Consider the following 20197-nt stretch of genomic DNA (forward strand, 5'->3'; position numbering starts at 1 on the left):
CGTGTCGAAGCGGCCAGCCAATCAGAGACGCGCGCTTCTATCCTCCCTACATCAAGTACACTTCGTCTATTCGACGTGACTCAGCAGAAAAGTAGGAACCGCGGAACAGCACTTATAGGGTATGGTTCCCATTATTTAAACTCATTCCTAATGTTCTAGGAACTGAATAAACATAGGCTATATATTCCATGTTGGTGTTTTATCTTTCAAATGGATGTTATAAGTTGCAGTGAGTAAATACAGCTGGATAAAAAAAACTGCAAAGCAAAAAAATTTGATTATTTTAAAGGGGCAGGTTGATTATTTTCTATACCCACTGTAAGTAAGGGTTAAGCAAAAGTCATACAAATGCATGCATTGTGTAAAAGATCAATGACAGCACTCAAAAGGCAAGTATTGTATCATAATATGAATGAATTAAGGTATAATTGTCAGAAACCAAACATTTTTAAAAACATAATTTTGCCCTTCATGACAATTATATTAGGCCTTGCTGCTGTTCGTTATTTCTTTAATACACATGTGTATAAATAAAAGAGAGTTGAATCTGCAAGTCGTGTAACATTTTACAATCATTAATTATTTGCAGTGACTAACTAACTCACAATATCAGATTAAAAACAAAAAATGTATAAACTTCAAATACTTCCCTAAAGATATAAACTGTAGTTTTAACAGCTGGTATATGCTTTTCTATCTAGTAGACAGCGAATAAATAATTGTTACATAACGTTAGCTTTTGCTACGAGACCACATTCAACAATTTTTTGCAATTTTTCAAAAAATGGTTTTGCTTAGGTGAAGTTGGGTAACAGATGACAAAAAGCCGCAGCTGTTTCTCTGATTTGACTGATAACTTACAAATTGTAATCGGTTACTGATTGAGACAAAAAATTAGTTAGTAACGTAATCTATTCCATTGCACAATTTAGGACTATTACTTTAAATTACTTTTGACCTAACTCATTTATCACATTGAAGTGCTTTAAATGTTACATTACATCAAGATTTGCCAAAAAGGGGTTTGTAAAGGAACGGCAGGGTTTGTGAGTTTAATGAAAAGCTAGTAATTAATTAAATCATAAAAATTTAGAATTAAAATATAAAATCTTAAAATAATATCAATAAAAATAAAGCACTTACTAAACAGTATTTATTCATTTATGCCATTAATCAAGAGAACCGAGAACATGCAGATACTTAATTTTAAAATATTTATTTTATGATATTTATTTAATCTCAGTGGCCATTAAAAACAGGACAAAAAGATCACAGTGCACAATGTCTTTTATATGTTTTATTTATAAAAATATATTGCATATTTAATAATTTAAAATAAAATGTTTCATGACCAAATTTATAAAAAATGTCTTTTTTAAATTTTAGTAAGTACAGGTAAGAATAAGTATGTGGTTTCGTTTTTACATAAATATATCTGTTACACTGAATTACGAAAAAAAAACATTATTTTGACCATGTTTTGCCATTTTATCATCACAAAAGTTATTTGAAACATTAAAACAGACATTTTACTTGCATTTAAAATTTCTATATTTAATACGCTAACTGAAAATCAAAAGGAATCTTGTTAGAAATAAATAAAAAGCAAACACTGTATCATAATCAGATTTTTAAAAATCATACTATTAATCTGAATCACATACCAAGTGTTTTAAAAAGTGAGAATTCTCTCAAATGACTTTATTAATACCAAAAAGCCAAGCAAAATGATGCTTTTATTGATTATTAGTAACTTTCAGTGTGTAGCAACTTAAAATCTACCTTAAATCTCATGATTCGCCCGAGTTTTCAAAAGACTGTCCCTTTAAGGCTTTTCTCTGGAATGTTTACCTTTCTTTAGCGTGCATGTGAACTGACTCCGCACACTGACTCCGCCCATTCAAGGAAGACTAATCTATCCGGCCTTAATCGATCACACGCGCACGTGCAGATGCCACTCTGAGGTTCACGAGTGAATCATTAACTGAACTGCTACAATGATCACAGCGGGCTGTTGTTTAATGCGTCTGTTTGCAGTCTGACTGGGTTTGTGCAGTGCAGATTCATTATGGCAGCTCTGCGTGCGGCTAAACAAGCTTTGAGAAGAGAAATCAAGGGTCGAGTGTCTGCAGTGAGTGATCAGGAGAAACTGAGACAGTCTCGAGTTGTCTCGCAAAAGGTAAATGTCACTGACCTGTCAGCGGAAAGGAACAAGCCTTCAGTGCCTTGTAATATGGGGCAGGATGATATCTGAGTAAATATGTTATCAGGGGAACGTTCTCGGAACCGACGGACTTTAGGGGAACGTTCTATTTACGTAAAGAAAACATTCCTGGAACATTAGAATGCCAGATTTTGGGAACGTTCTGGGAACCAAATGTTATTTCGCTGTCTCAGGCTACAGAGATAATTTCTGAACCACGTAATACGTCGTGTTCATTATCACAGCAAATATGTTAAAATACATTAACTTTATTTATTATTTATAACCATTGAATACGTCATTCTATAATTATTTCGTCCAGTTTTAAATTCTCTACTCCCACATTTCGTTTTTAAGATTTTGGATATTTAAAAAAAGCAGAATTTACTCTAAACATTATTTGGAAGTGTTTTCGTGGCTTATTTTTCTATTTTGCCATTTCTGCATGATGACCATGGGAATCTTTAGAGAGAGAGAAAAAAAATATATATTGTTACGAACCCCTGTTATAAAAATGCTCATTGAGAAAGGGGTCCACAACATAAGAGGAGACATGAGGCCAACAGCAATTTAACCATTTATTTTTGGACTAATAAACGATTACGCAATCTCACATCTCTCATTCACCTCAACTCTCCACATGTAACAATAACAATTAAACTATACCAAAGTCAAAGAATATACTTAACAGACACTGACAAATAGATCAAACCAAATAAACATCAAATAGAACACAGCTTTCTTCGGAGGCTGGCTGGACAGCATGATGCACGCAAAATTCACCACTGCATGGAATTCACTGCTGCATGCTTCATTCTGGTTCACACTTCTCTTATATACTCTAGTTGAGCCATCAGAGCAACAGGACACAGGTGTGCAGGGGCGGAGCCTAACACTCAGAAGAGAAAAGACTAATTAGATCACAAACAAACACAGATACAACACTCAGAAGGCTTAGGCCGTAACAATATATATATATATATATATATATATATATATATATATAAAATAAATAATAATAATTTAATATATATATATATATATATATATATATATGTGTGTGTGTGTGTGTGTGTGTGTGTGTGTAAATAATACATAAAAATAATGTATAAACAGTACAGCAAAGAGTAAAAAAAAACACAAACTAAATATCAAATATTACACACTATTATTATTATTATTGTCACCACTGACAGTATCAATTGTCTTTTGTACAAGAAACTGTATAGATGTCTCTTAAATTTAAGGATGGGTTGGCCCTGCATGGATATTAGGGCTGAACGATATGGACAAAATTTCATATCTCGATTTTCATTCAAGATATCTCGATATCGATACGATATGACTACGTGTTCTTTTGCTGAGCGCGACCTGCACAACACGTCAGGGGGGGCGGCCAGAGACAGGCGCGCTCACAGCTAGTGCTGTCACTTTTGTGAAAAAATCATTTTCGATTTTTAAGACATAAGTGTCCATGTCAAAAAAAAAAGTCCTTTTTCAACGTCAAATAACGGATGAACGTAAAGAGAGCGCTGGAAACGCACAAGTCAGCAATATTTCTTATTCATTGGTATGAAGTTTCGTTCAGAATAACTAACAGCAACAGCAGGAGTGCAACATTCTCGAAAAAGTATATATGCAGAGGGGACGGCTGCCATAACAAAAGAAAAACATCACTGCAGGCTTCAACCCGGCTGCATTTATGATTTTGGCAATTAAAAAATCTCCAAGATTATTTTTAATAATGATTCAATCCATTTAAAAAAACGGTTCAAAAAATTAAACTTTAAATGGACTTGAGAACAGGCCATGTGTGTTTTTTTTTTTATTGAACGTATCCGACACTAGGCAGGCATATTGTAATGCACAAAATAAGGCCATTACAAATTTATTGGACAGGAAAACAAGTCGATCAACATTTTCGGGGTCCAGAGTGGAGCGTTTTTTATTCACTATATCTCCAGCTGTTGAGACGCGCTCCGACCGCACTGATGTCCCAGGGACACTCAGGTACAGCTGCGCAAGGTGGGGGTATTACTGCCAATTTCCACCACAAAAGCCGGTCGCTCTCAGCTTGCAATGGTCCTTTTTCATAACTCATAACTCGTCTACTGTGCCGCGAGACCTCCAGACCTTACACTGTAAACCCTGATAAGTTCACAGAACACAGAAAAATATTTTGTAACCGATTACACAAAAACATTTAAGTGATGTTTTTAAATGTTTTTAAGTTTACATAAACTTAAAAAAATTAATTCCAGTTGCCTTAAATTATCTCAGAGTTATCTTAAATAATTATATTTCTGAACTTATAATTAGGGAGTAATTCACTCATAAATTTTATCTATTTTTCAACTCCTATAATGTGGGAAATACACTCAAAATTAGGCTTTTGCTGTCCATCCTCAGTCTAACCACAGGCTCTACTCTTCACCACAACGGTAACACTGCAAATCCAACATAACATAAACCTTTGTAAAATCTAATATAACACAACATTTATGTATTAACTTATGTCCCTCTATGTTAATCTTGTGTAAAAACACAAAATAACACTTAATTTCTAAATTTATTTTCCTTGTTTTCTGATGCAAAGCATTATGGGAACTAGAAAACAATCATTTTAAGTTCACCTCACTAGTCACTACAACAAATTTTTGAGTTAACAGAACTTATTTAAATTAAGTCCAATGAACTTTTGTTATTATTTGAGTGCAATTAACTAATTTCATTTGATTAATTTCACTGTTTGGTTTTACAGTGTGCATATTCTATTCCCAGTTCACCAGCCACTTACTTTTAAGTATTACTTTTAAGTATTTCGAATTTACGTGTTGTAAACATAGAGGTTATAAATCCAACAGATCCGATTGTCTGAACTGCGTCCGTGGCACAAACTGACTCGGCGGCACCCATCGCGCATACAGCTCAACTAACGCGATCGTTATAAAGGTGTTTAAACAACAATATACTTCCACTTGCATGTATTTGACAATCGGAATATCAGATATTTCATGCCATAACTAACACATTTGTGAATATTCTGAATAAAAAAGGAAAAATGATATAAAAGCAGATCATTTATTCAGCGCTGTTGCTGCTGCGGTGTGTCACGTGACAAACAATGACGCGTCACCATGTAAACGCCGTCCCCCCTTTCACAATATAGTTCCCACCTCCCTAGTGTGTGCACGCTGGCTTTAGCGGTGCAGTCAAGGGCACTCGTAAAACTGATGTTTGTTGTGACTGCCAGAGTTGTATGCCGGGCGAGCGTGGAGAGGGGAAATCTGTATCGTCTATATCGTTGCTTTTTTCAATATTAAGATCTTGAAAGTTCATATCTAGATCTAGATACGATAACGATATATTGTTCAGCCCTAATGTATATGCTCATTTGTTCCATCTTGGTGTCATTGTTTAGTTTTTTAGCAATTAAGTTGTGGGTTAATACAAACAAGTAAATGTAATAACATATCCTAGACTGTGCAATAAACAACTAAGAATGGGTTAAACATTCTGGTTAAGCATGCTACGAATAAAATTTGTAAATATACTGTGTTTATTAACAACTATCCAAACTTCTGCCTAGTTGTTCAGGCATCCCAAATACCTGTCCAGCCAGCGTGTCGCTGTCTTCCTGAACATGCATGATGAGGTGCACACAGACGACATCCTCCAGGACATCTTCAAGAGGGGCAAAGTCTGCTTCATTCCCAGATACTTCACCAAGAGCAGTCGTATGGACATGTTACGACTCAAGGACATGGAGGAGGTGAAGACGCTGCCCCTCACGTCCTGGGACATCCGGCAGCCAGCAGACGAGGACACCGACCGAGAGGAAGCACTGACCTCAGGTGGATTTAAAACTCTACTTAATTCTGATTGATTTGATGGCGCCGCGCATGGCTGCTTCAGTGCTTGGCTCTCCAGTGTTTGTACTGTTTTTGTTCGTTTTTCCTGTTTTTTGTTTAACAAACACTATCAGTTTCACCAGGGATGAACTGCTGAACATTCGGCAGAACACACCACAAGATCTTTTACCAGATTTAAATTATTCAGACGTTTTACTGAACGTTGTTATCGGAGGAGCGGCGGCGCTGATCAAGCGCTTCAGGACGCGCAGACGGGGGAAGCGAGCGGGAGCGCTCGTCAGACTCAGGAAGCGCGGATTTCGAACGCCGTTGCCTAGCATCCATCTGGCAAATCTCCGCTCTCTACCCAACAAAACAGACGAACTCCTTCTGCTCTCTCGGACAAATAAGGATTTCTCTCACTCTGCTGCTCTGTGTTTCACGGAAACCTGGCTGAATGACACCATACCGGACAGCGCGCTCTATCTGCCGGGCTTTCAGCTGTTCAGAGCGGATCGCGAATCAGAATCCACGGGGAAATCGCGCGGCGGCGGGACATGCTTTTACATCAATGAGCGGTGGTGTAGAGATGTAACTGTGTTAAAGAAGATGTGCTGTCCTGATGTAGAAATGCAGTTTGTCAACTGCAAGCCGTTCTATTCGCCGCGGGAGTTTCATTCGTTCATTCTGGTCAGTGTTTACATCCATCCGCAAGCGCATGTGAGCTCAGCTTTACAGAAACTTGCTGATCAGATCACAGAGACAGAACAACAACACCCGGACTCTGTTTTAATCATTCTGGGGGACTTTAATAAAGCCAATCTCTCCCGTGAACTGCCAAAATACAGACAGCATGTTACATGTCCCACCAGAGACAGTAATATATTGGATCACTGTTACACCACAATAAAGGATGCATATCACTCTGTTCCACGAGCAGCTTTGGGAAATTCTGATCACTGTCTGATTCATCTTATACCATCCTACAAACAGAAACTTAAATCTGCTAAACCTGTAGTAAGGACTGTGAAGAGATGGACCAGCGAAACGGAGCAGGATTTACAATCTTGTTTTGACCTCACTGATCGGAGTGTTTTTGAAGCTGCTACCACCGATCTGGACGAACTCACAGAGACTGTAACATCCTATATTAGTTTCTGTGAGGATGTTTGCATTCCTACCAGGACTTATTTAACATTCAACAATGATAAGCCATGGTTTACAGTAAAACTCAGACATCTTCGTCAGGCCAAAGAGGATGCCTACAGAAATGGGGACAGGGTCTTGTACAATCAGGCCAGGAACACACTGAACAAAGAGATCAGAGCGGCTAAAAAGAACTACGCTAAAAAGTTGGAAGACCAGTTTTCTTCCAACGACTCAACTTCAGTTTGGAGAGGACTGAGGGCCATCACAAACTACAAGACACCATCCCCTTGCACTGAGGCTAATCAACGGCTTGCTAACGACCTGAATGAGTTTTATTGCAGATTTGAAACCCCCAACACCCATTCTGACCATCTCCCTGCACAACCATTAACACCTCCTGCAATCCCCCGTTCCACACCTACTGCTCTTCAAATCTGTGAAGATGATGTGCGCCAGGTCTTCAAGAAGAACAAAAGAAGAAAAGCACCAGGCCCAGATGGTGTTACACCAGCCTGTCTGAAAATCTGTGCTGACCAGCTGGCCCCCATCTTTTCACAGATCTTCAACAGATCCCTGGAGTTGTGTGAAGTACCTTCCTGCTTCAAACGCTCCACCATCATCCCCATCCCAAAGAAACCCAAGATAACAGGACTTAACGACTACAGACCTGTGGCTCTAACGTCTGTCGTCATGAAGTCGTTTGAAAAACTGGTTCTGGGTTATCTGAAGGACATCACTGGACCCTTACTGGACCCCCTGCAGTTTGCTTACCGAGCAAACAGGTCCGTGGATGATGCAATCAACATAGGATTGCACTTCATCCTGCAACATCTGGACAAAACAGGGACTTATGTGAGGATCCTGTTTGTGGACTTTAGTTCGGCTTTCAACACCATCATCCCAACAACCCTCCAGACCAAACTGACCCAGCTCTCTGTTCCTAGCTCTATCTGTCAGTGGATCAACAGCTTTCTGACAGATAGGCAACAGCTAGTGAGACTGGGGAAATTCACATCAAACAGCTGCTCCACCAACACTGGTGCCCCTCAGGGATGTGTTCTCTCCCCTCTGCTCTTCTCCCTGTACACCAACGACTGCACCTCTAAAGACCCCTCTGTCAAGCTCCTGAAGTTTGCAGATGACACTACAGTCATCGGCCTCATTCAGGACGGTGATGAGTCTGCTTACAGACAAGAGGTTGAGCAGCTGGCTGTCTGGTGCAGTCTTAACAACCTGGAGCTGAACACGCTCAAAACAGTGGAGATGATCGTGGACTTCAGGAGAAACCCCCCTGCACTTTCCCCACTCACCATCATGAACAGCCCTGTGACTGCAGTGGAGTCATTCCGATTCCTGGGAACCACCATCTCTCAGGACCTGAAGTGGGACAATCACATTGACTCCATTGTTAAAAAGGCCCAGCAAAGGTTGTATTTCCTTCGCCAGCTGAGGAAGTTTAACTTGCCACAGGAGCTGCTGAAACAGTTCTACTCAGCTGTCATTGAGTCTGTACTGTGTACTTCTATAACTGTCTGGTTTGGCTCAGCAACAAAATCAGACATCAGAAGACTACAGAGAACTGTTCGGACTGCTGAAAGGATTATTGGTGCTCCCCTGCCCACCCTTCAAGAACTGTATACATCCAGAGTGAGGAAAAGGGCTCATAAAATCACTCTGGATCCCTCACATCCAAGTCACCCCATTTTTGAACTTTTGCCATCTGGCCGGCGTCTCAGAGCCGCAAATACCAGAACAGCAAGGCGCAAAAACAGTTTCTTCCCCCAGGCAATCTACCTCATGAACAGTTAAATGTTCCCCACTTATGCTTATGCAAACAAAGTGCAACATCCTTATATTTATTTGTTACCCCTCCATCCTAGTACATCCCTGCATCTTTTTCAATCCTATTCCATTATCATTTATAGCACAATTGTTTATACACTTATTTATTTGACTACCTTTTTTTTTTTTTTTTTTTTGTCTGTGTGTTGGTGTCTCTGTGTACTGGAAGTTTATGTCACTAAAACAAATTCCTTGTATGCGCAAACATACTTGGCAATAAAGCTCTTTCTGATTTCTGATGATTTCTGATTCTGATATTGCAGGTAAATTTGTACAGTTTATTTTTAATTTATACAGTTAAATTACAAAAATATTTTTATTTTTTAATAATAATAATAATAATAATAATAATAATAATAATAATTGTGTAACGGATATGCAGATCATCGATTCATGTGTTTAATTCAGATTTTCCAAATGAAACTCTTTTTGCACCAAGTGCCTGGCCTGGCGCCAGCCTGGCTGGACTTAAATTATTTACGATGCCCATGCGAGCTTCAAAGAAGAAATGAAAACCCCCAAAGACATTCCAACACTGGAGACAAAGGAACTTTTCGTATAAGTTCCTTACTTTCATTTTATTATTAATATGTATTTTAATTATGTTTATGGATTGCATAAAATGGTTAATCCTTGTTATGTGAAGAGTATAAGTTGCAAGCTCATACTTTAGGAAATGTCTCTCCTCACTTCAACCTTCTCAAAGAGAGCCATGTTTCTGCAACCCCCACTTTTGCAGGTTGTAAAAGTTTACGACCACTCAGGACAGGAGAGAAGCCAAATCACTGGCTTCTTTTGAACAATGCATTCTATGGAATGTATTCATTAACTTTCTGTTTTTATGTTTTATACATGTTTTACATATTCCCTTTTGGTACATTTAGATGTTTCCCAACATCTGCAGTGTTATTATGTGTTAAGCAAATCTTTAAATACATTTGGAATGTAACTTCATGTTTTGATCATATATATATTATGTTTAGTCTTGTTCTAATCGTCATGCTCTGACAGACCCATTTATCTAGAACAAAGTAAGAATATGTATGTAATCTGAATTACAAACTTGCTAGAATAATCCCTGGAATTTGGACAAGCCTAGATCTCCAGGGGGGGTTTGTCTCCACAGAGACAAAGGAACTTTTCCCTCCGCTTCAGATCGCGGACTTTCATTGGCTGTTTACGCGAAAAAGGGGCGTGACCTATTTCAAGCTATAAGAATTGACCAAACAAGGTCCTCTCTCTTCTTCTTCCTATTCTCCGTTCTCGGACACGCTGCTCTCCAACGTTGCTTCCGCGCGGCCATAGGCCGCGCTCATAGCGCAAACCCCCTCAGCACAGGGGCTGAGAGAAAAAGCCATTTTAATGGCTCCTTTAGAGAGCTTTCGTTTTGTTCGTTTCTTTTCTTTACTAAGTTTATTCAACTATTCGCCTCTTCACGCAAGGAAGACGAATTCTGGGACATTGTTTGTTGAACCTTTCAAATACCGCGCGAGGACAGAACAAAGGACCACGTGCTCCACGCTCACGCAAAGATCCAGCGAAGCGTGCACGCGCGTCACGTGGCCTCCGGCACACGCCACGCACATGGGACACTTTTGCAAGTATCACTTTCTCTATGGAGATTTAAATGCTGGTTTAAAGTGTTGTTATGATCTGATTTGTTGTTGGCTTCCAAAAGTTACTGACTATGATTTTCATACCTGAGCACCTTATGTGATCTCATTCTATTTTCTCTCTCTCTCTCTCTCTCTCTCTCTCTCTCTCTCTCTCTTTTATTTGGATTCGTTATGTATTGTATAAAGCTTACTGTTTGTATTGTCATACGCATATTTACTCTGTGTGATTTGTAGTTTGATGTATTACTAGTTTAATTATTAAAAACCCATATACTGACGATTGGCTTGGACTCCACCCCACTCACATTACGAGTCACTGAGATGTGTCTGATCTATAGCTACAAGCTCTAAATTTAGAAACTAAATTTATCATAAGGATAGGATAATATTTTCATGGCCAGAGAATACTTTTCCTTGAATTATAAGGTGTGATAACTTTATTGAAAATTGATAGGTCTACAGTGGTTTGCTGGACATACCACGGTTTGATTTGCAGTAATTTACAGTAAGAGATATCACAATAATTGATATGAAGAATGTAATATTGACATATTAATGAGTAAGTTACAGTGCCCTGTGATTATTTATTGTTATAGGCAATTGAGCTATTTTTCATAATCAATCAAATTTAATGTAACTGTCATCTGAGATATAAATTAATCAAATTCCTGATTAATTATTCAAATTCCCTATATATCATTTGAGTTAATTACTATGTAAAACTCATTGTTGTTACAATAATAATAATAATTAATGTCTATTATATTCATATTTATTTATAATCACAACTTTTTTGACCAAATTGTGCAGATTAAATAACTAAATAATTTTATTGTGATGTGATCACACTTTTCTTAAATACTAGATTTTTACAGTTAAGTATTACAAAATAATATTTTCTAATATAATATTTTATAATATTTCAATAATAAATTTAGAATCCAACTTTGACTAAATAGTGCAGATTTAAAAACAGTTTTAACAGTTTAACAGATTTAAGTTGAATATTATAATATTAATAATCATGATTTCTATTATTATTATTATTATTATTATTATTATTATTATTATTATAATAATACTTATTATTATTATTATTATTATTATCATCATCATTGTCATATTGATGTATAAGCACTTTTTTTGTCCAAATTGTGCAGCCCAACAAACAAGCTTCAAAATGAGCTCATATTAGCAGAGCTGTAATATTAGTATAATTATAATGTGAGGAAAGTGTTTTACAGCTATTAGTTGATGTGGAAAGGTGAACGTATTGTACCATTAGATGGTGCTCTCATCCCACAGTTACATTTGGCTTCATATTCTCTGAAAGTATATTCAGAATCAGTTATTAATGTTGTATATTGCATTGAACACAAGCCTTTGCTAGATCTTTAGTAGAAACAGACTAAAGATTGCAGCGCCACCTAGTTTTACTGTAATCATAAGATTCTCTCTAAATGTGTGACTTGGAGCCATGCATTTATCATGAAATACAGTTGGCAATACATTGTACTTCTATAATGTATGCATTAAATTAGTGCAGAATATTATGGAAATTTACAGTTATGCAAGACTTGATTTTATCCATCAGAAATTCATCGGATGGTGATTGAAAAGTGGGTGTTAACAGAAGCAAGACGAGGTTGAAGGTGGTTTATGCGTTTCATTGCAATAATATTTACCAATAAATCATGCACAATAAGATCAGAAATGTGTATTCAGAAAATAAATGCATTAGCATGGGGTTTTTCTCTATAATTTCTTAATTTCTTAATTATTTTGTAATTTAGTAGGGTTTATTGTCAAATTTGTGCAGTATATTTTGTTATACTGCCCGAGTCATGAACTTACCATCATATTTAATATATTCATAAGTGAGTTATGACTCATAAACCATGCTATTGCATGCATACAGATAGTATTTATGGGTTTTGTGACTGTAGGGGGTTTATGGGTATCAAAGATGTGCTTTTCATCTAATCATCCTAATTTATCATCTATACAGTTTGCTTCATCTCTATAATTTATCATCAGGCTAATTATAGCTTAAGTAAATCGTACATGCTAGCAAGAATGGCATGTTTTCTAACTCAAATAAGAAAGAGATCGTCCGTGTGGTGGAGAATATAAACTAGGCAGGTGTTACAGGACGGCAGACCCCTGTGGAGTAAGTAATAACTCAGAGATTAAAGTCTGGGTGTTTAGGCTGCAGATTTGATGGGGTGTTTGTGTATGTGTGCATTAAAGAGAGAAGAGGGGATGAAATACACAACCGTTCAGGAGAAATGGGGGCTGATATGTGAAGCGCACATGAGGAGGGTGTAATCGCACTAAACTGTCCCGGTGTGAGAGAGAGGAAAGTGGGTGTATATATATATATTTTTTTTTTTGCATTTTGTTCCTGTGGATGTGGAGTGAAACCGTCTCCTTGAGCTCAGGACATCCTGCGGCCTTTCTCTTGCCTTTTAAGTCTACATGAAATAAACTTATTTGCTTTCTACATACAGATTTCTGGTCCTATTGTGGACGATTCAGTGCATGCAGATTTAAAATCTTTCATTAATATGTAGCAACCTCTTTCACCTCTGAAACAACATTCCTGTATATGATCGTTTTAGTTTAGCATTGTGCATGAACTCTTAGATTTTTTTTTACTGTTTTGAATTAGATTGTCTTTTTTTCACTTTAATGTTTCTTAAGTTGAAGTAATGTTTGTTTTGTCACTTTTATAAAAAAAAATTTTGTCTATATGTATTATTTACTAATTTTATTTATTAGTTTTAAGTTTTTTTGGTATAAAATAGTGTTTTTTTAGTATCATTGATTAATTAAACTTTATTATAGTGTTTGTTCACATAAATTTTGTTTGTTGATTTATGTATTTTTTCATTCTGGTTGATTTTTTAAATATAATTTATTTTATATTTTCACTTTTCACTTTAATTTTAGTTAAACATTTTTTTTTAGCTAAAATTTAGTTTTTGTCATTTTCATTATTATTTTTATTTATTGCTATAACCTGTTTTCAATTTGTAATTTTATATATATATATATATATATATATATATATATATGTATGTGTGTGTATGTATATGTTATTTATTTTATTATGTTATTGGTTTAGTCATTTTAGTTCGTATAGCTTTAGAAAATAGCTGAAATCAAATGTTATATTTTATTTAAATATTGTTATAGTTTTTTTTAAATGAGTATAATCCTCATTTAATACTTTTATAATAGCCATTTAGATATTGTTTTAGGTTAATATTATGGTAATTTTAGGTAGATATTATGATTAAACCAGTCAAATGGAAATTGACTTGTTAAATGTTGTTAAATGAAATCGAGCCGTGATGAAAATGACAGGTGTGTGAGTGTGTTTGAAGGAGGTACAAGCATTGAATCTGTGTTCTGGACAATCTTTGCATGCTTGTATTGGCTGTACATCACTGTGACACTAAGTGCTAACAGGACTGAATGGTTTGACTCCGGCGGATTGAACTTCATTGCCTATCTGTTGGTGTGTCTGATTGAGCAATAACACTCCATTCCTCACCGTCTTCCCCTTAAGGTCAAACCATGCTGCTTGTAAATCAGCAAGTTTTTATACGATTCCAACAAACATTTGGACTTAATGAAGTGTGCCGTCTGGTTGGAATGGCTCTCATATTTCTGGCTGTATATGAAAAGCATCACATAGACGCAGCTGTTCGTAGTGTATATGCCTAACCATACATGAAATGAGTCTCTCACAAATACAGCTGTTTTAGTGAATTAAAAATGTGTGTATCGGTTTGTTTGTTGAAGTCCGTTTTTATTGATTGTTTGATTGATTGAAAATACCATTGTATGCTGTTATTTGATCAAAAATACAGTAGAAACAGTAATATTGTGAAATTATTACAATATTATTACAATTATTATTACAAAATAGCTGCTTTGTGTGAATATTGTAAAATGTAATTCATTGCGTTGATCAAAGCTGAATTTTCGGCTAGCATTACTCCAGTCTTAATTTATTATTATAAATGTTGAAAATAGTGCCTCATAGTTTTAGTATTTTTTTTAGGATTCTTTGATTGAAAAAAAAACAAAATTAACTGAACAGCATTTATAAAAAATAAAAAAACGTATATACATATATGTGTGTGTGTGTGTGTGTGTGTGTGTGTATATATATATATATAGGTGGCATAGATACATTTTTTAAATCTAGATTAATCTCACTGTGATCTTGAAATTAATCTAGATTAAAATGGCTCTTTCAAATTCTGCCGACGGCATTCAGAATATGTGTTACCCAGATAAAACTGACAAACAGTAAGTCTTTGAGAAAGGGTTTATCAAGCTAGGTGGTGCATTAGAAAAGGGGCTCATCTCCTGTTTCCAAAATGCACCAAAAAGTGCTTGAAAAAGCTGTAAACTATTTACACAATGTTTAAGTTATTTTCAAGTTTAAAGGTGTCAAGGTACAGAAACCAAATAATTAAATGTAAAATAGCACTGGATAGTCTTCAATGTAAAAATGAAATATACAATCAAACCTACATTTATTCAGACACCTTCAACATTTCTTACATTACAGTTTTGCTATATATATCAAAAATTATATCTGGTGTCTGAATAATTTTTGGTTTGACTTTTAAAACTAAGTAATTCAGTCAAGAGCAGTAAGTGATTTTCATTTTCTTGGATTAACATTACAGCAGCCAGTAGCTAAATTAGGCGCGGTCCCTTTAAGAGACGATGAACGCATCCAATATAATACACATCCCATTTTTTTCCTCAACTGTTTACTTTCACTTAAGAAATAACTGACTGTTTTTTCGAGCATACTTTCCAATGTGGATATTTTGACATTTTGTATGTATTTGTCGGCACAAGAGCAAAAATAAGCAAATTCGATGTTCAAGTGTTTTGATCAAAACACTTGAAAACGCTTATTTTTAGCGTCTCGAGACGCCTTTCTCTGCGTGAGCCCTGAACACCAGAACACCGCAAGTACTGAATTGGGCTTTTTCACATCTTTTTGTTTGTTCAAACTGCGATTTGTATTTGTTCGTTCAGGTGCAGGAGGGACTTCGAGGAGAACTTCGCAGAAGAGAGCTCGGTTCAGTTTTGCTGTCCGTGATACGCGTCTCTCTCTCTCTCTCTCTCTCTCTCTCTCTCTCCGCACCGAACACCAGTAACCAGCTACTCTGTTCAGCTTTTCCGCGTCTTGTGTTTGGATGCTTTAATGTTTAAATCGACAAGCGGTAAGGCTTAATAACACGTGAGAAAGATAAGCTTTCGTGACGATGCGCAGCAGTGGCCCGTCAACTGTCCTGAGCATCTTTTTAGGCTGACCTCAGTCAGTCGGTTATATAAAATATCAAGGTGAAAGTCATCATAGCTTGCTTAGTATAGACCCAGCTCCCAACCCAACTTTGAGAATAAATTAACGGCGATATTTTTTTTAATCGCCCAATAAGTGTCTCGCGTTAACGCAGCACGTTAACGGCCCACCATTAATATATATATATATATATATATATATATATATATATATATATATATATATATATATATATATATATATATATACACACACATGTATACATATATATACACCATATGTCCATATTGTGGACAAGGCATTACAATATGTTAAGGAGTGTAACATTTCAGTCACATGCTTGAGGTATTCGGCCAATCACAAAGCACTGGATAACTGGCCAATCAGAGCACACCTCGCTTTTCAGACCGATGAGCTTTGTAAAAATCAATGAGTTTCAGAAACCAGGGTTATGGAGGAGAAACGATAATGTACCGTATATGGAAAATAATGTGGTTTTTGAACCTTAAACCGCATAAACCCATTTCATTACACCAAATAATGTTTTTTTTAGCAATATCATATGAGCCATTTAACACTTTTGAAGTACATACTGTAACCGTAGAAGCTCTTAGAAAGTGCTGTCATCTTACCATCTGCTTTTTATTTAAAGCGACTCCTTAACGATTTCCCAACACAGTCCTGTCATGTTAAAAAATGTTTATGTAATACTCCTGTTCTGCGTAGATGCATTATTAAAGAATGTTGAAGACAGGCTTATTAGAACAGAGCTGACAGTGAAATATTGAACAAGCCGTGCAGGGATAGGATGTGATTGTGAGATGTTTGCACCCATGAAATCAACGTTTAATGGTTTTGCTTGTGTTTCAAATTCAGACTAGTTACAGATTTCACGTAAGCCAATAAATCAGACTGTCTGGCCACCGTCATTTATAGTTTGTCTTCAAAATCGGCACATTTGTAAGGTCTTTAGATGCAGAGGACCTCATTTGTGAATGTAAACCGAATGTGAATCTGAAACTGAAATGCAATTTAAATGCAAATGCATTTACAGAAAAGGAAAAAAAAAAATGTTTTCATGAACGAGGCACATCGTGCTCATTAGAAATGTTTGCTGGCTACAACAGCAGAACATAAATCTTTGTTTGTAAATGATCACATTAAACTAAATGTAACAATTTATGTAAAAATGAACAGTTAATGAAGAAATTGGTTCTAATCATGTCTTATGAGGCTCATTGTGTGAATTAATGTGTAGTTTGTTTTTCATCACAAGAAGCAAGTTAATTCATTAATACATAATTTGCTGAATGCAGTTCAGTGTGATCGTTTACATGCTAATGGATTTCTGACATTTCAACAGTTTGCACACACATGGGTTTATAACTGGATCAGCATAAATCTATTCGTGAGTGAACCATTTCACTGAACGTTTTGTACAAATGGGTGTCTTGTCAATTACCCTCTTTGTTCCCTTTATAAGTTGCATTCTGTTCAGTGTTTGGTTGTCTGGTCTCGTCGGTGTGTCCGTGCGTTTCTGCCTTCACCTTTTGGATTACCCCATGTGGATTATTAAAGACTTTGTATCCTCTGCCTTGTATATGTCCTTCTCTTGAGTTTGATAGCTATGCTTCCTCTAAGAAATCACATTTTGAAAAACAATTTGTTCAGAATTTAAAATTATATTAGTTTGAACATCTGCAGTGCATTTACTGCCACGTTCTTGTGTTAATCAGCTAACCTTCAAGCCTATTGTGCAATACTAATAATTAGCCACTAATTTGCTATTTGTCATTGATTTACATGTCTACAACTATCATCTGAAAGAAGTTACTGGAATTCAAAAATAGACATGCATTGATTATAATAACAGTCAATTAAGAAGCATGCATGATGCATCTTTTTCCATTATAAATAGCTAGAATATATTTGCAAACGAACAGAGAAATCTTTAAAAGTGTGGATGAAGTATGTTCTCTTATAAACCTCATGTATCTTTTTAAGCACACATGCAGATGCTCTTTGCTTATAGCTCTTAAATGATCGTCTGAATTGCTTAAAATCCACTCAGCGGTTTCATTTTGGGGCATGTTTGGCTTCCCTGCACGTTTCTTGGTTCTTAAGACCTGGAAATTCACGGTATTGTGCATAATTTGAGCTCCAAAAGGAAATCTGCATAATCCGCATAATCTTATTTAATTACGGTCTTTCCTTTCTAATTTTGTTACAGGAGGACTAGATCTTATCCTCATGCCTGGTTTGGGATTTGATAAGAAGGGGAATCGGCTTGGCAGAGGAAAAGGTTTCTATGACACGTATTTGGAGCGCTGTATGACGCACCCGAAGGGAAAACCGTACACCATCGCCTTGGCTTTCAAAGAGCAGCTGTGTGCTGAAGTCCCAGTGGGTGAACATGATATTCTTATTGATGAAGTCCTCTATGAAGATGAGGAATGAACTGGACCAGTCAGACAAATGATTCTAGCGACATTGATCTAGTTTCTAAATGAAATGCATTAAATCTCCTTGGATGGAATCCATATTCTCATCTCAAATAATGTCTGGGGACTCCTTTCATAGAAGAGTTTCTGTATCAGCATAAGAATCACCAAACGCTCACTACAAAAAGGCTAAATACTGTATGCAGTCTTTCCTGACTTTAAAGGAACAGTTCACTCAAACATGAAAATGTGGTCTTTATTTTGTCACTCGTGTCGTTTTAAATCTGTATGCCATTTATATTATGTTTGGTTTTTGAAATCTTTCAAACTCAAACTAGTAGCCTATTACTATTTTAGTTTTGATGGAAGGTAAGATTACAAGTAAAATTTTAATTTCATTCTATTCCTCGGTCAGGCCTCGGAAGACTATACTGACTTCTTGTATGGCACTTTATCTTGTTTTCATTGTGTTTTTATTTTTTTAATCTGTGTTCCAAAGAAACATGACGGCATACAAGATGTAAACTACATGAGGGTGAATAAATAAATGACAGAATTTGCATTCTTGGTAAACGACTGCATTAAAATGATCTTCTGTACCCGATTCTTACTTGATTTCCTTTGCATGATGTTTCTGAAATTCTTCAACTTGAAATGATTTGATAGGCCTATCCTCACATTGAAACACTATTATCGACTAGTTATTACGTGTGTAAACAAAAAATGTGCCTTCTAAATTTATTCTTTTATAATATATTTTTCTTCATAAAAGACAGTAAATCTATCAAAAGTGGCAATAAAGACATTATAATGTTATAAAAGATCTCCATTTCAAATAAATGCTGTTCTTTGGAACTTTCTCTCCATTATGAAATCCTGGAGGGAAAAGTATCAATGGTTTCACAAAGATATTAGGTAGCATAACTGTTTTCAACATTGTTATTATACGGTCCATTCACTATCCTGCTTTAAAAGGTATTGGCGACTGACATTTGACCATTAACACCTGAAAAAGCAACTGCATTGCATTACTGCATACTAGAGCCTTTTAAATTGAAGTCTTTGTTCTATTCTCATTTGCATTTGGATAAAATTAGTTAGAAATAGTCACAGGCTCTGCCACAATGACTCTCTATCTGCCTCCTGCTTTCTCCATATATCTCTGTGTTGACCTCATTGCAGCGAACTTCTCTGAGATGATCTCTTATCTTGTCCTGAAATACATTTCATGCCCCCCCAGGTTTAAAACAACATGAGAGAGTAAATAATGGCAGAATTTATTAGTTAAGAAGGCTATAATGTAGTTTTGTTTATTTTTGCTATTTTCAAGCTGCTTGCACCACTCACATTTAAATAACATTTCAAATCAGCATCAAAATCTGACATGAACTGCCCCATGAATGTTGTTTCTTATTTAACAAATAGCGCTAAAAAAGCTTCTAACATTATCTGCATTAACATAATGACAGTAGCAACTGGCGATTGGTTATGTACAAGGTAGTACTTATTCCGCCTTATTACGAATTGCACCTTCTTACATTTATAATAAAATAAACTCATCTTGGTAAAGTACTTTTAAAAGTAATGCATTACAATATTGCGTTACTCCCTAAAAGAGTAAGCAATTGCATTACTTTTAATAGAAAGTTATAGTACTTTTGCCTTACTTTTTCACATCTGGGCTGGACTTGCTTGTTTGTTTTCAATATAAAAAGTTCTACTTTTGACCAACGTAAAAACCCTTTCGAACCAAAACT

General features: G+C 36.0%; 1 protein-coding gene across 1 annotated transcript; it reads left to right on the forward strand.

The window, feature by feature from the left end:
• Positions 1–1917: 1917 nt before the first annotated feature.
• LOC128017382 (5-formyltetrahydrofolate cyclo-ligase) lies at positions 1918–19044 on the forward strand. Its single transcript, XM_052602750.1, has 3 exons — positions 1918–2179; positions 5793–6057; positions 18230–19044. The coding sequence occupies exons 1-3, from the start codon at positions 2069–2071 to the stop codon at positions 18454–18456; spliced, it is 603 nt and encodes a 200-aa protein (XP_052458710.1). The 5' UTR covers positions 1918–2068; the 3' UTR covers positions 18457–19044.
• The last annotated feature ends 1153 nt before the right edge of the window (positions 19045–20197 follow it).

This window comes from Carassius gibelio, chromosome A7 (genome assembly GCF_023724105.1).
Source record: "Carassius gibelio isolate Cgi1373 ecotype wild population from Czech Republic chromosome A7, carGib1.2-hapl.c, whole genome shotgun sequence".
Classification (NCBI taxonomy): Eukaryota; Metazoa; Chordata; class Actinopteri; order Cypriniformes; family Cyprinidae; genus Carassius; species Carassius gibelio.